This window comes from Sipha flava, unplaced genomic scaffold (genome assembly GCF_003268045.1).
Source record: "Sipha flava isolate LNK unplaced genomic scaffold, YSA_version1 80_pilon_pilon, whole genome shotgun sequence".
NCBI classification, from domain to species: Eukaryota; Metazoa; Arthropoda; class Insecta; order Hemiptera; family Aphididae; genus Sipha; species Sipha flava.
Window position 1 is genome coordinate 1473080 of NW_020273622.1, and position 12899 is coordinate 1485978.

General features: G+C 22.7%; 1 protein-coding gene across 2 annotated transcripts; it reads left to right on the forward strand.

The window, feature by feature from the left end:
• The first annotated feature begins 642 nt into the window (after positions 1-642).
• On the forward strand, positions 643-11612 carry LOC112693026 (GTPase-activating protein CdGAPr). 2 transcript variants are annotated; one of them, XM_025567899.1, is made up of 19 exons: positions 643-822; positions 2029-2190; positions 2761-2988; positions 3155-3379; positions 3461-3688; positions 3762-3952; positions 4506-4648; positions 5244-5346; positions 5750-5989; positions 6116-6369; positions 6423-6542; positions 6608-6801; positions 7438-7693; positions 7787-7926; positions 8743-8940; positions 8997-9671; positions 9746-10103; positions 10751-11405; positions 11476-11612. In XM_025567899.1, exons 3-19 carry the CDS (start codon positions 2800-2802, stop codon positions 11564-11566), a joined length of 4260 nt encoding a protein of 1419 aa, XP_025423684.1. In that variant the 5' UTR covers positions 643-822; positions 2029-2190; positions 2761-2799; the 3' UTR covers positions 11567-11612. The 2 variants fall into 2 exon arrangements, with proteins under 2 accessions (XP_025423684.1, XP_025423685.1); XM_025567900.1 differs by lacking the exon at positions 2029-2190.
• Positions 11613-12899: the final 1287 nt, after the last annotated feature.

Consider the following 12899-nt stretch of genomic DNA (forward strand, 5'->3'; position numbering starts at 1 on the left):
GATTTTTATTTTATTTGCATATTGACAAATTAAACATAGAATATTACAGATTTATAGCATATTATATATTATACCAATTATTATCTATAATTAGGGGTAGGATCAGACCCGTGTTTAGGGGGCATGGGTAGATACATGTCCGGGGGCGTAAAGTCTCAGGGGCAACAAAATATTTTAGCAAAATTAATTTTAAAAATTATGTACCTAATGAAAAAAAAATAAAACAATAAAAAAAGGAAAATAGTATGTTTTATTATGTTATAATTTGTTTAATTTGTTAATTAAAAAAAGTATTAAACGATTTTCATTTTCAAGTTATATTTTAATATTAAAGAATCTCGATTATGGACGAAATAATAAGTGTTATAATATTATTATTTATTTTGGGGGAGGGGGCATAAATTTAATGCCCGGGAGCACCAAATTTTTAAATACGGGCCTGGGTATGATGTTATGTAAATTTAAATAAAAATTATAATAAGTCCGATTTTATTTTAGCATATGATAAGAAACTTTTTTACAAAGACATTATAACAATTATACAATGTCTTTGAAATTTAAGAATGGTTAATCTGATTAGTGATAGGGCAGAATAACTTTTGAGTTTGGTTTTAATTTTTGAATTTTTTTTATAATTTTAATTTTATGTGTTTTATATTTCATGTGCTAGTTATTAAAATTTACTGAAACTTTTTTATCATTGGTGCTCTTAAATAAAATGTATTCATTTTATGTAATTTGTGTGTTATTAAAACATTAATATGTTATACCTTAATCGATTTCTAATTCAATTGGATCTACAAACATTGTTTTTGTTAAAATGTAGGTAATCTAATATTACTTAAATAAAATAACCGAAGTTAAGATTATAATATTATACTATAAACCATAAAGTATTGAAATATCTTCATATTAATTCAGTTGGTTTGTGTTATGATAAAAAAAAAAAATTACTGTACTAGTGAAAATGTAGCTATCCTGATAAAAAAAAAATGTTGGTAATTAGATGTTAATTTTGTTATTTGAAGCTAAACATATTATACAATTCACATAGTACTATATTTTGTACAACATTTTATATTACCTTAAACTTTCCATTGTTTTTTTATTTAAAGTATGTCATATATAACCAAATAATATTAACTTGCTTTAAATAAATTTGTATATAAAATAAATATACAATTCTTTGTTTAAATTTGTTTTAAGTACTCAAGTCTATATAATTGTATAATAATCATCTATTAACTAATTAATATAAAAAAGTGGAAATTATACGCAGTCCTTTAAAATTATTGCAAACATTCACAATATATACTGTAGTAATATTTTATGTTATACCTATAACCTGTATGCCAAACAACTTAAAAATTTCTTATTTTGTTGTTTTTTGTCCTAACCCATAATTAATTTTTTTTAGCAATTAGTATAATAAATAGTAATTTTAGTTAGTATATTTAACCAATGGTCTAGAAGATATAAAGAAGTAGTTATGGAGGTGTTTAAACCATCTTTAAATTAACTGGCTTTACATTACTTTACATACAACATACAATAATTGAGCATAGTCTTAAATCTGTATAATTTAATATAAAAAACCATATGTGATTAAAATATTGTTTAATACATTAATTTTAAATATGAGAGAATACTAATTTAAAAAATGTCTTTAAATAATATATTTGAATGGATTACACTTTGCAGATTAATTGTTTCAGTTATAATTAAAATATATAAAAATAAGCATTTTTAAATTTAACTAAAAAAAAAATCATATAAAAAAAACTATAAGATATCTGTTCAAACACTTGCTATTTAAAATACTAGATATATATCATCTATAATATACCTAGATATATATAATATACACTAGATAATATCTATTTTATAATTTAAATTAAATAAAGAATATTTTTTACCTTTTTGAGTTTCACGATTAAAATATATTAAAAAATAATTGTGTTTCATAATCATCGAAAATCTGTGAAGTATGAAGTATTAAAATATATAAACAAACATTTATTATTTTAGGAAATCAATGGACATGTTAATTTTAACATTAAAGAGAGAGAAAAATTATGCTTACAGAACATTTTCTGTAAAAAATCACAATATCAATCGTTATAATTACTCAAATATTTATCCAGAAAAATAACCTAAATGGGAACTTTACAGTATTCTTCTTATCCAAAAGTAAGGATTTTATTAAAAAAATAATAATATTAATTTTAATAATCTTATAAAATATTATGTATTTATGTCTTATATATGTGTTAATTAGTATTTGAATATTGTTGTAATGACAAAATTAAAAATAGTATATATAATTTATAAATACTCAAATAAATATGTATAAGTGTAGTTGATTCATTTTAATTAAAATTTTAAATGTACTTTTTTCCATTATAAAATTTGTAGTTACTTTTGAAACATACAAACTTCATTCCTTGGTCTATTAAAAAAATATTTATTAACATTTTAATAAAATTATAACTTGAAGGTACATAAATTAGATTATAAGGATCTAAAATGTATTATAATATATGTATCAACAGCACTTAGATCAAATTTATTTTTTGTTATATTTCACATTGAATAAAAAATAATTTTATAATATAGTTAAAAATTATAGTTAAATACTCAAATATAATTACCACTGTTATTTTTCTTGAATCTAATAGAATTGAATTTCTTAAATCTTTCATTGTACTTTCACCAAAATTATAATTTTAAAATGTTAATTATTAATATTTAATGTTACAGAGGCATAAATAATTAGTCAATTTTCAGACATCTCTCAAAATGCCTGAACATATTCTATTGAGTCGGAATTCTGAAGGAAGATCTTCTGGTAGTAGTATAGTCAGCAATGGAAGTATGCGAGTGGCTACATTACCTGTAACATCAATTGATGATGGAAAATCTAGGTTCCCAAAGTTAGAAGAATGTGCCCATTTTCATTATGAACATGTTGAGCTTGGACCATTAAAAGTTAGAAATATTTTAAAATATTTAAATAAAATCTAATCTTATTTAATTTCCATGATTTTATTATTTTAACTTAACATTTTTAAAAGTTTATTACTTTTAATGTAGTATATTTATGGGAAAATGAATTATATTAATTTTTCTAAAAAATTATAAATTTATATTTTAGTTTGATTTAATTGAAGAAGATGAACAAAAATTTGGAAATATTGATTATGATAGTGATTGTTGGTTAACTATTAAAGTTGAATCACAAAATACTGTTTGGGTCTTAAGACGTTCCTATGAAAACGCTAGAACTCTTGATCATCAATTGCATAAATGTGTTTATGATAGAAAATTTAGTCTACTTCCAGAACTTCAACCTATACCAAATGATTGTGAAAATCTTAATGTAAGTAGTACAATATCAAAAAGTTTAACTACTTAAGATTTTATAATTAACCATTACCATTGTATATTTTGAAATTTTTAGAAATACGTAAAGGAATTGATTAGTAAATATTGTAAAAGATTATCTGAAATAGCAGTAGGAAGTTTAATTAATTGTGGACCTATACTTAGCTGGCTTGAACTTGATAACCGTGGCCATCATCTTTTAGTTGCTGATGGAGATCATTGTGCAATAAACACTCCTGCTGTAGCTGCAGCTTATTCAGTCAGAAAATACACTGCACATGCTTCTGATGAAATTTCATTTGATGTAATTGTTTTTTTTTTTTGTTTGTCTATGTCTATATTATAAACGTTATTAAGTTATGATTTCATATTCTTAGGTTGGAGATATAATATCTGTTATTGATATGCCAACACCTGAAGAAAGTATTTGGTGGAGAGGCAAACACGGTTTTTTAGTTGGCTTTTTTCCATCTAACTGTGTAGCTGTTATAACAGATAAAATTCCAAGAAATCTTTATATAAACCCCCAAATGTTACCAGTTTCCGAACCTACCAAATCTGTATTAAGGTATGATTGTATGATATATTTTTTAATAAATAATTTAATTTATATGGTTTTCATATATAGATTTAATAATTATTACTTTTAAAGCCAATAAGTATAATTTTATAAAATCATTAAAAAATAAAAGAATAATTTAATAATTTTTTGGAAAAATATATTAACTATTCCAAAAATAGTATCAAGAAATGTATATAAAAATTGCTTGATTATTGTTTTATAATACTTTTTGGTTTTTATATCTTGAGAGTCTAATTATTAGTTCATTTTTAAATATAATCATTATCATAAAATAAAAAATAAAAACAAAACTATTTTTAAGTTTTTACTGAAATTATTTCTTATTTCATACATAATTTTTTATCTCGCTGAATAGTGTTACACAAATCAGACTTAATTACTACTGAAATGTATATATCAAAATAACTTATGGATACTTTATAATTAATTATATATATATTTTTTTTTATATTATTACTCATTGTTTTTCTTTTGTACCTTATACTATTTACAATTATTTCCTTTGAAAGATTTATATTTATCTTATTATAATTTTCAGAAAACATGGCAAACTGATATCATTTTTTCGATCTTTTATATTATCAAGACCAACTCGAAGAACATTGAAACAATCTGGAATTCTAAGAGAAAGAGTTTTTGGATGTGACTTGGGTGAACATCTTCTAAATTCTAAAAGAGATTGTTCGTAAACTTTTTTTTTAAATGTTATATGTAATCAAATACTAATATTTATAAATAAGTATTAAAAGTTTTTATAGGTTATTTAAATTTAGTTAAAATAGTAAAAGATAGATAGATCAGTTTTATTTAATATAACATTTTAATAATTTATTATTTTTATTATGTGGCTGTTCAAATTTGATTTGCAAGATATTTAATTAATTATTTTTAATTCTGATTAAAAACCCAAGTGGATTCAAAAATATTTAATGGGAAGAAAGTGGCATTATATTAAAATACAATTTATGATTAAATTTATTGAAAAATAAATAGCAATTTTAATTAAATCAAACAAAGGAAAGTTTAAAATTAAATTAAAATAAAACATGTTGCATAACAATTGAGACTAACATACAAGTCTGATATGATAAATTATCGACTTAATTGCCTCTCTATTTTGATAAAAAACAATGCCATTTTAATCCATTCTATTTAATCAAAACTGGAAGTATTATCTTAAATAGTATATAGTTAAAGATCACAAAATTTTCCTTTTTATATTATTAAAATATCAAAATAAAGTAAAATATTATACTTTATTTTACTTTCATTTCAGTACCAGATGTGTTAACTAGTTGTGCTGAGTTTATTGAAAAATTTGGAATTGTTGATGGTATATATAGACTTTCTGGAGTTACATCAAATATTCAAAGATTGAGGTTTGTAATTTATGACATACTTATATTTTGGTGTTAAGTAATTTTCTTAGGTATTTTTAAGTATTTAATATATTTAAAATATAGTATGGGTTACTTTGTATTTAATTCAAAGTCGTTGAACAATAATTTTATATATTTGGAATCAAATAAATGTTAGTTTTTAGGTTTTATGACATGTGATTTTAATATAAATATTTACAATATTGATATATTAATTATATTATGTCTCCCTATGCACTTAATTTTTTAAAGATCGTTAAAGTTTTTTAATGGATTTAAATACTTTCTCTCTTTTCCTCCCATTAAAAAGTATGTTTTCTAAATAAAAACAATTGGTTAAATTTATGATTTAAAATATTAAATATTTATATTTTATTTATTTGTGAATTTTTTACTGTATTAGATCAACATTTGATGAAGATAAAGTTCCAGCTCTGTGGGAAGATGAATCAATAAGGCAGGACATACACAGTGTGGCTTCATTGTTGAAATTATATTTTAGAGAATTACCAAATCCATTATGCACTTATCAGCTTTATGACTCATTTGTAAATGCTGTACAATCAGTACCTGAGAAAACAACTGATGTAAGATTACAACTTATGCGAGAAACAGTTCAAAAGTTACCACCACCTCATTTTAGGTATTTATATTAGTAATATTTTATGTTTAAATTTTTGACATTTTTTTTATAACATTTATTTGAACATGAGTTTGTCTTTATAAGTTATATTATCAATTATTAATATTAAGAAATTATATGCACTAGAACATTGGAGTACTTGATGAAACATTTGTCTCGAGTGGCTGCTCTTGGTGAGCAAACAGGTATGACAGCAAAAAATGTTGCAATTGTTTGGGCACCAAATTTATTAAGAAGTAAACAACTGGAAAATGGAAGTGGTGTTGCTGCCTTACATGGTGTTGGCATTCAAGCTGTCGTAACCGAATTTTTAATCCGATATACAGAGTATATATTTAGTCCTATTCCTAATGTTGGAGCAAAATTACCACCTACTAAAGGTAATAACATTTAATTATTGATAGATAAATATTACTCTCAATTATTATTTTAGGTACTCCCAAGAAGTCTAGACCTAAATCATTAGCAATATCTACTCAGACCAAACTTTTAACTCTTGAAGAAGCTCAAAGTCGTGTTTTAAAAAAAACTGATCCTAATTATATTGAAGTTGGTTAGTAATAAGTATACAATTATAATTTAATTAAAAGTATAAATACTGATTTTTACTATTTTTAGGTGGTGGTCCTTCTTGTTTGCCTGAAAAATATCATACGGTTATTGAATTACCTACTAGAAGATGTAACACTAATAAAAGACGTTCCCCATTGAAGTGGAAATCATTCTTTACTCGTGGTGGAAGTAGTATTTCTCTTGGCACACCACCTCTTCGTAAAAAGTCTGAACCAAACATAATACCTTTTCAAAACCTGGTGAGTTTTTTATGATTATAATCATTATCAGTAATTATTAAAAATTAATTTACTGTAATTAGTACTATAAGTAAGTAATTACTGCATTAATTTTGCTTTATTTTTATTTAAAAAAAGTTTCTCGTAGGATTATTATAAATACATTACAATAAATATAGTGGATCTAACATAAAATTAAAATCCTTTGGTTTACATTCATATTTTATATAAAAAATTTTTTTTTAGTTCTTTAGCTATATTTTTGTTATAAGAAATATTTTTTTTAATAACACTAAAACATTATTTCTAATTATTTTATATGAATGTATTATGTAAAAGTTTGTATGACAATAGTTGAAAGAAATTATGTCCTTTACTTTTAAGTTTGATGTACTGGGTTCATAAAATGTAACTAGTATTAAATCTAATAAAAATCTTGTTAAAAATTTAAAATAAACAATATAAATATGCAATAATAGAAAATCTAAGTGTAAATGTTTTTATAAAAACATTAAAAAATTATTATATTTGAATTTTTTCCTATACTTTTCTGTTTAAACGATAAGTGAAAATATAGAGTTATAACTTTAAATTATTCTTGAATTATAATTTATAATTTATTTTATTTCAAAATAATAATAATTTACAATCTATCAGGAATCCAAAGAATGTGTACGCCAAAGTATGGCTGAAGGTATGAATGTACAAGATACATCTACTAAGTCTTCCAAGATAATTGGCGAAACAATGTCTTTAAAGGAAATTAAAGGAACACCTCCTTGTTCTCCTCCTCGTTTATGTGGTTCTAACTCAATTGGTCATAATCGTTCAATTTCACATGATTCTTATTTTGATCAACTTGCTGATCAAGAAGAATTGGATGTATCACCTTTACATCACCCAAGCCAAGAAGGTAAACATATATATATATATATTATTTTATTTTATTTCTATATTTATTATTTAAGATTTAATGGTATTAAAATTATTATAACTAATTTTATAGATTTAAGTGATTTACGAGTTAATTTTGATTTGGACGATTCCGATATGAGAGTATTTTCAGATGAAGATACAAATCATATTTTCAGTAATCGATCAAGTATGGAACATATTCAAAATATAACAACAAATAATGCAAATAATGTAAGTTTATAAAAAAAAAAAAAAATATCTACAAGCAAACATTTATATTTCTAATAATCAAAAGATTTATTTTACTACAATAAACTAATTATAAAATATAAAAAATATTGAAAAATAAGATACACAGTATTTGCAGCATCCATTATAATATAAGTATGAGGTGGGCAAATGGTTTTTTATACATAAATAAAGAGTATAAATTTAATAATTTAACAATATCAAGAATAACCAATCACACTTTAGAATTAATTATTAATATAAACAAAAATATATAGTAAAAATATAACAATGTTACAGCAAGGTAAAATATAATTAAATATTAAATTGTTCCTACTGTTTTATGTATTTTTGTAAAAAAAAAATAAAAAAAATAAATTTAATAATGAAAATTATTAACTATTATAATAATATTAAAGAGGGACATATATTTAAACCTGTAATTCAAGTATTTAGACTATTTTTTGGCAAAATAATTTAGAATAAAAACCTTGTATTTAACATGTATTAATATTTCAATTAAATCTGGTGTTATGTTATTGGTTTAAAAATGGAATTCAATGTTTATGTCTATACAATTCAAGTAGATATATTATAGATTATTATAATATAATTATTAAGATATTTTATAGTTAAAAATGTTTAATTTATGTACCAAAAATATTTTGTTGAAGAAAATATTTATAAATTTTAAACATCATCTTTGAAAAAAAAAAATTATATAAAGTTAATATTTTTTAAATTACTATGATGACCTTATTTTAAGATGCATTATTATTATATATTTAAAATAACATTGTTTATATTTATGTATTTTAGTTAAATAGTAGTACTAAACGTTTACCAGTATTAGCACATGCAGAAGATTCATTGAGTGCTGATCCATCACCTAAAAAAATTAAAACAACGGATTCAAACAAGGATAGCGATCATACAAAAAATAATAGATTATCATATCTAGAAGAGCGATTTGCTTCATCTGATATTCGATTTATTGATAGTCAATCTCCTGAACATGTAATTATTTAAATTTTAAATTGTTAACTTGATATAACTCAATTTTTTATGTACAGATGACTGTAGCTGCAGACGTTCTTATAGAATGTGATCAAGTAATGACTGATGTTGATAGCAATGAAACAGGTACTGGTTCATTGTCTACTACTACCACACCTACACTTTCATATTGTCCTTTATCAGAAGATAGTTATAGTGATCTAAATACTACTCCGGGTTCCCATAAAACTGGAATTGATTTTACTGTATCGTCTGATATTTTAACTAAAAATCTTTTGACTACTCCTCGAAATCGACTTAGTTTTCAAGGAGACTTAAAGAGTAGAAGTCTATCTAATGATCGACGTAGTTATCAAGAAATTAAATTAGCAAATGTACGAGATAATTGCCATAGTGAATCTTTTAATAACAATAAAATTGAAGATAAAGTGAAATCAGATACTTCAATTTTATCTGAATCTCTTAGTTGCTCACCAAAAAAAGAAGAATCTGTGTATGAAATTGTTATAGGTAATAATTATGAACGATTAGGTCATAAAAATTCAATTTTTAACCAAGAAGACTCTAGTTATGAAGAAGTAATACCATCATGTAAAAGTTCTAATGATTCTGCTGACAACTTGAATTTTGAGACTGAAAAATCTACTGAAAATATTCATTATGAGACATTAGTTGTTTCTAGCCCAGAATCTTGTAATTCTAGTCAACGTGAAATGTCAGTTTCTCCTCAGGTATTTAAAATCAATTAATAATAGTTTGTTTCATTTATCTTACTTTTATAAAATTGTACAAAATTTATTTTTAGGATAATTTAGAGTATACAAATTTAAAAAGTAGGGAAATACTAAATGATCATAAATGTTTAGATAATAATGGTTATTTAATATCTCCTACAAATGAAGATACTGAAATGTTATTACAAGATGTATACAAAACAGAAATATTATCTACTGAAAAAGATGAACAGTTAAAAAATCTTGAAAATATAAATGATAAAATAAACAATGGAAAATGTTTAGTAATGTCAACTGATGAAGTTTCTGAGAGTAAATTAGATTTATTTTTAGATTCAAATAGACGGAAATTTGAATCAGAAATAGGAAGAGATATAGTTCATGAAAGACGTATGAGGAAAGAGTTAATGGATAATTCAAGTTCTACTGGTAAATAATGTATACTAAACTATTTATTGTAAAATAACCGTATATACTTTGGTCTGGTTATTTGTAAATGTTTTAACTAAAAAATATAAAATACTAATTTCATAATCCCATATTAATATATTTCAAAACATTTATAACTATGTAAATAATAAGTCATTAAATGATAGATATGTACAGTGGCTTGTGCAGGAATTTGATATGTATTTTCAATCTTTATTCTTTATTATTATACAAAAAAAAGAAATGCAATCAAGGCGGAAATTCATCCTTCTGGCTTTTACACTAAATTCATCAATTATTTGTTCTGTAGATAATGGAATGTCTCGAAATATGTTTATTAACACCAATCCATTTAACAATGACTGCCCCGTCGTATTTCTTATATACATTTTTTAATGTTTAAGACTAAAAAAAAAAAAGCCCAAGGGGGATATATCCCCCATCACCCCCCTCCCCCTGCGCACGCCACTGGATATATATTATTATTAACATATTTTTTACTAATAATTTAGAATTTTCATAAATGCATATGTTTAATTTGATTTATTAATTATTAATATTAATATAACAATAGAATATTAACTTTTAATTAATAATAGTTAATAATTATATATGTTTTGTAACTATCATTTAAATAATTGTTTTAGGCAATAAGGAAAATTCAACCAATGATCAAGAGTCTTTGTCTAAAACTGATTCTAATAAATTAAAAAGTTGTTCTATGTCAATAAAAAATAAACGACTTCGTAACAATTGTCAACATGTTACTACTACAGTTTCATTAGATGCTTTTAGTTTTCCTAGTGATAATCAAAATTTAGAACGTGTAAAAACATCTCCAAATCTTATAAGTTCAGACATTAGTAGTCAGAAATCTGATATGTCTAGTGAAATGGATGCAACAAGACGAGAACGCATTGATCGTTATAAAGAAGAACGTCGATTAGCTCTCCGTGAACGTTTTAAAACATCTGAAACCATTCAACATGATGATGACATAATTAAACGATTAAGAGCAAAATCTTTGAAATCACCTGATGAATGCACTGACAAAAATAGTAATGTATCTATTAAACCAAAACGTTTAGTAAAAATATCCACATATGATAAACGTGACATAGTATCATCTGATTCTGGACAAAAAGAATGGTATACACGAAGTTTAGAGCGTAATAAATGTACTAAAATTGAAACGAAAGGTTTAGTAGCATCAAGAGTAAATCAATTGATTGGTTTCACTTCTTCAGATGGAATTAATAACCAAAATACTTTTAAAACAGTTATAGAAAAATCAACTTCCAAGTACATATTATTTATTAGTAGCTAATTTATTATGTATGTTATGATTAAGGTTTCAAATATTTTGTTACAGTTCAGTGAGACAACGAGCACACAGTACCAGTGATAGACCATCTCAGTTTTGTATAAAAGATATGGCTGCATTTTTTGAACAAAAACAATAAAATTATTATTATTCAATTTGATAAACTTATATTTATTAATAGTATGATGATTAGTTTTAACATTGATTTTAAAATATAATATTAATGTATATTTTAAAATCAATGGTTTTAATAAAACTTATTCGGTAAGATTTAAATGAATAGAAAAAAAAATGATTATTTGCTGATCAAGTAATACAAAAGATTACTAAATTATATGAAAAATAACTAATCTCTAACAATTATATAATTTTTTAGTTATAAGCTGTTATAAAATATATGAATGATGTATTTACATTCTAATTGAGTATATAAATATGTCGTTTTGTTATTAAAACTAATTCTGTGATAGTGATTTTATTAGGTCTTTATTTTAGACCTCATAAAATAATTTTTTGAGCATATAATGTTTGCTTTTTGATTACATTATATTTAGTATTTAATAAATACAAAAATGTGACACTTAGTGAAACCCTATCTGTTCTTATATAATTTCTATTGTTATTTTAAAATAGGATAAAAGATCATTGAAGCTATAATTATATAAGCATAATTAAGTATTTTTTTTGAAAAACTGATTATTTTTATTATTTTTTTTTTTGTTATGTTATGTATATTTAATATGTTATAAATCTCAAAAAATAAATAAAAATTAAACTGTACAACTTTGGCCAAAGATAAAATTATAGTCAATTTACTATAAAAAATATGCCAAATTTTTAATTTACTCTTTAATCTCAAAAAGTCAAAATATTTTATAATAAATGTTGTATTTATTACATATTTTCAATTATTATTTATTTTTTTTTCTTTATGATAAATTATAAAATACCTACTTTTCTACTACAGTATTTTATCATGACTTATTTTTGTCCTGTGTTTTTTCTATGTATACATTCATATGGTATTCTTCTACCAAAGTATTATTTTGTACAAGTAGCTTAAATCTCATTATCAATTTTTGTTTAATTTTTTATTCATATGTATTTCATAGTGTTCAATATTTTAATACAATCATTTCATGTTCTTATTACATTCAAGTAACTAATTAAGGAAGTAATTTAAATTTCAATATTATTAACCTAATTTTGTAAACAAATTTAATTATTAATTAAATTAACTTCATATTATACTTATTTTATTTTTATAATTCATGTTCTTTCACTTAATTTACTACTTACAACTTATCAATTTGATATACTTTTGATAATTGATTTAACTAATATTATTAATAAGTAGTACAGTTGTGGTTAATTATTATTATAACAAATTAATGTTATTGTTTTTATTTCTATATGCAGAAAAACAATATTCATAGATCTTTATTTAAATTTAAATAAATTTTTTAATAGTT

Excerpts from the sequence above, each read along its gene's own strand:
- LOC112693026 (XM_025567899.1), top strand. The coding sequence starts at position 2,800 with ATGCCTGAACATATTCTATTGAGTCGGAATTCTGAAGGAAGATCTTCT. Across the intron at positions 3,689-3,761 it reads CTGATGAAATTTCATTTGAT|GTTGGAGATATAATATCTGT; the intron begins GTAATTGTTTTT and ends TCATATTCTTAG. Across the intron at positions 4,649-5,243 it reads TCTAAATTCTAAAAGAGATT|TACCAGATGTGTTAACTAGT; the intron begins GTTCGTAAACTT and ends CTTTCATTTCAG.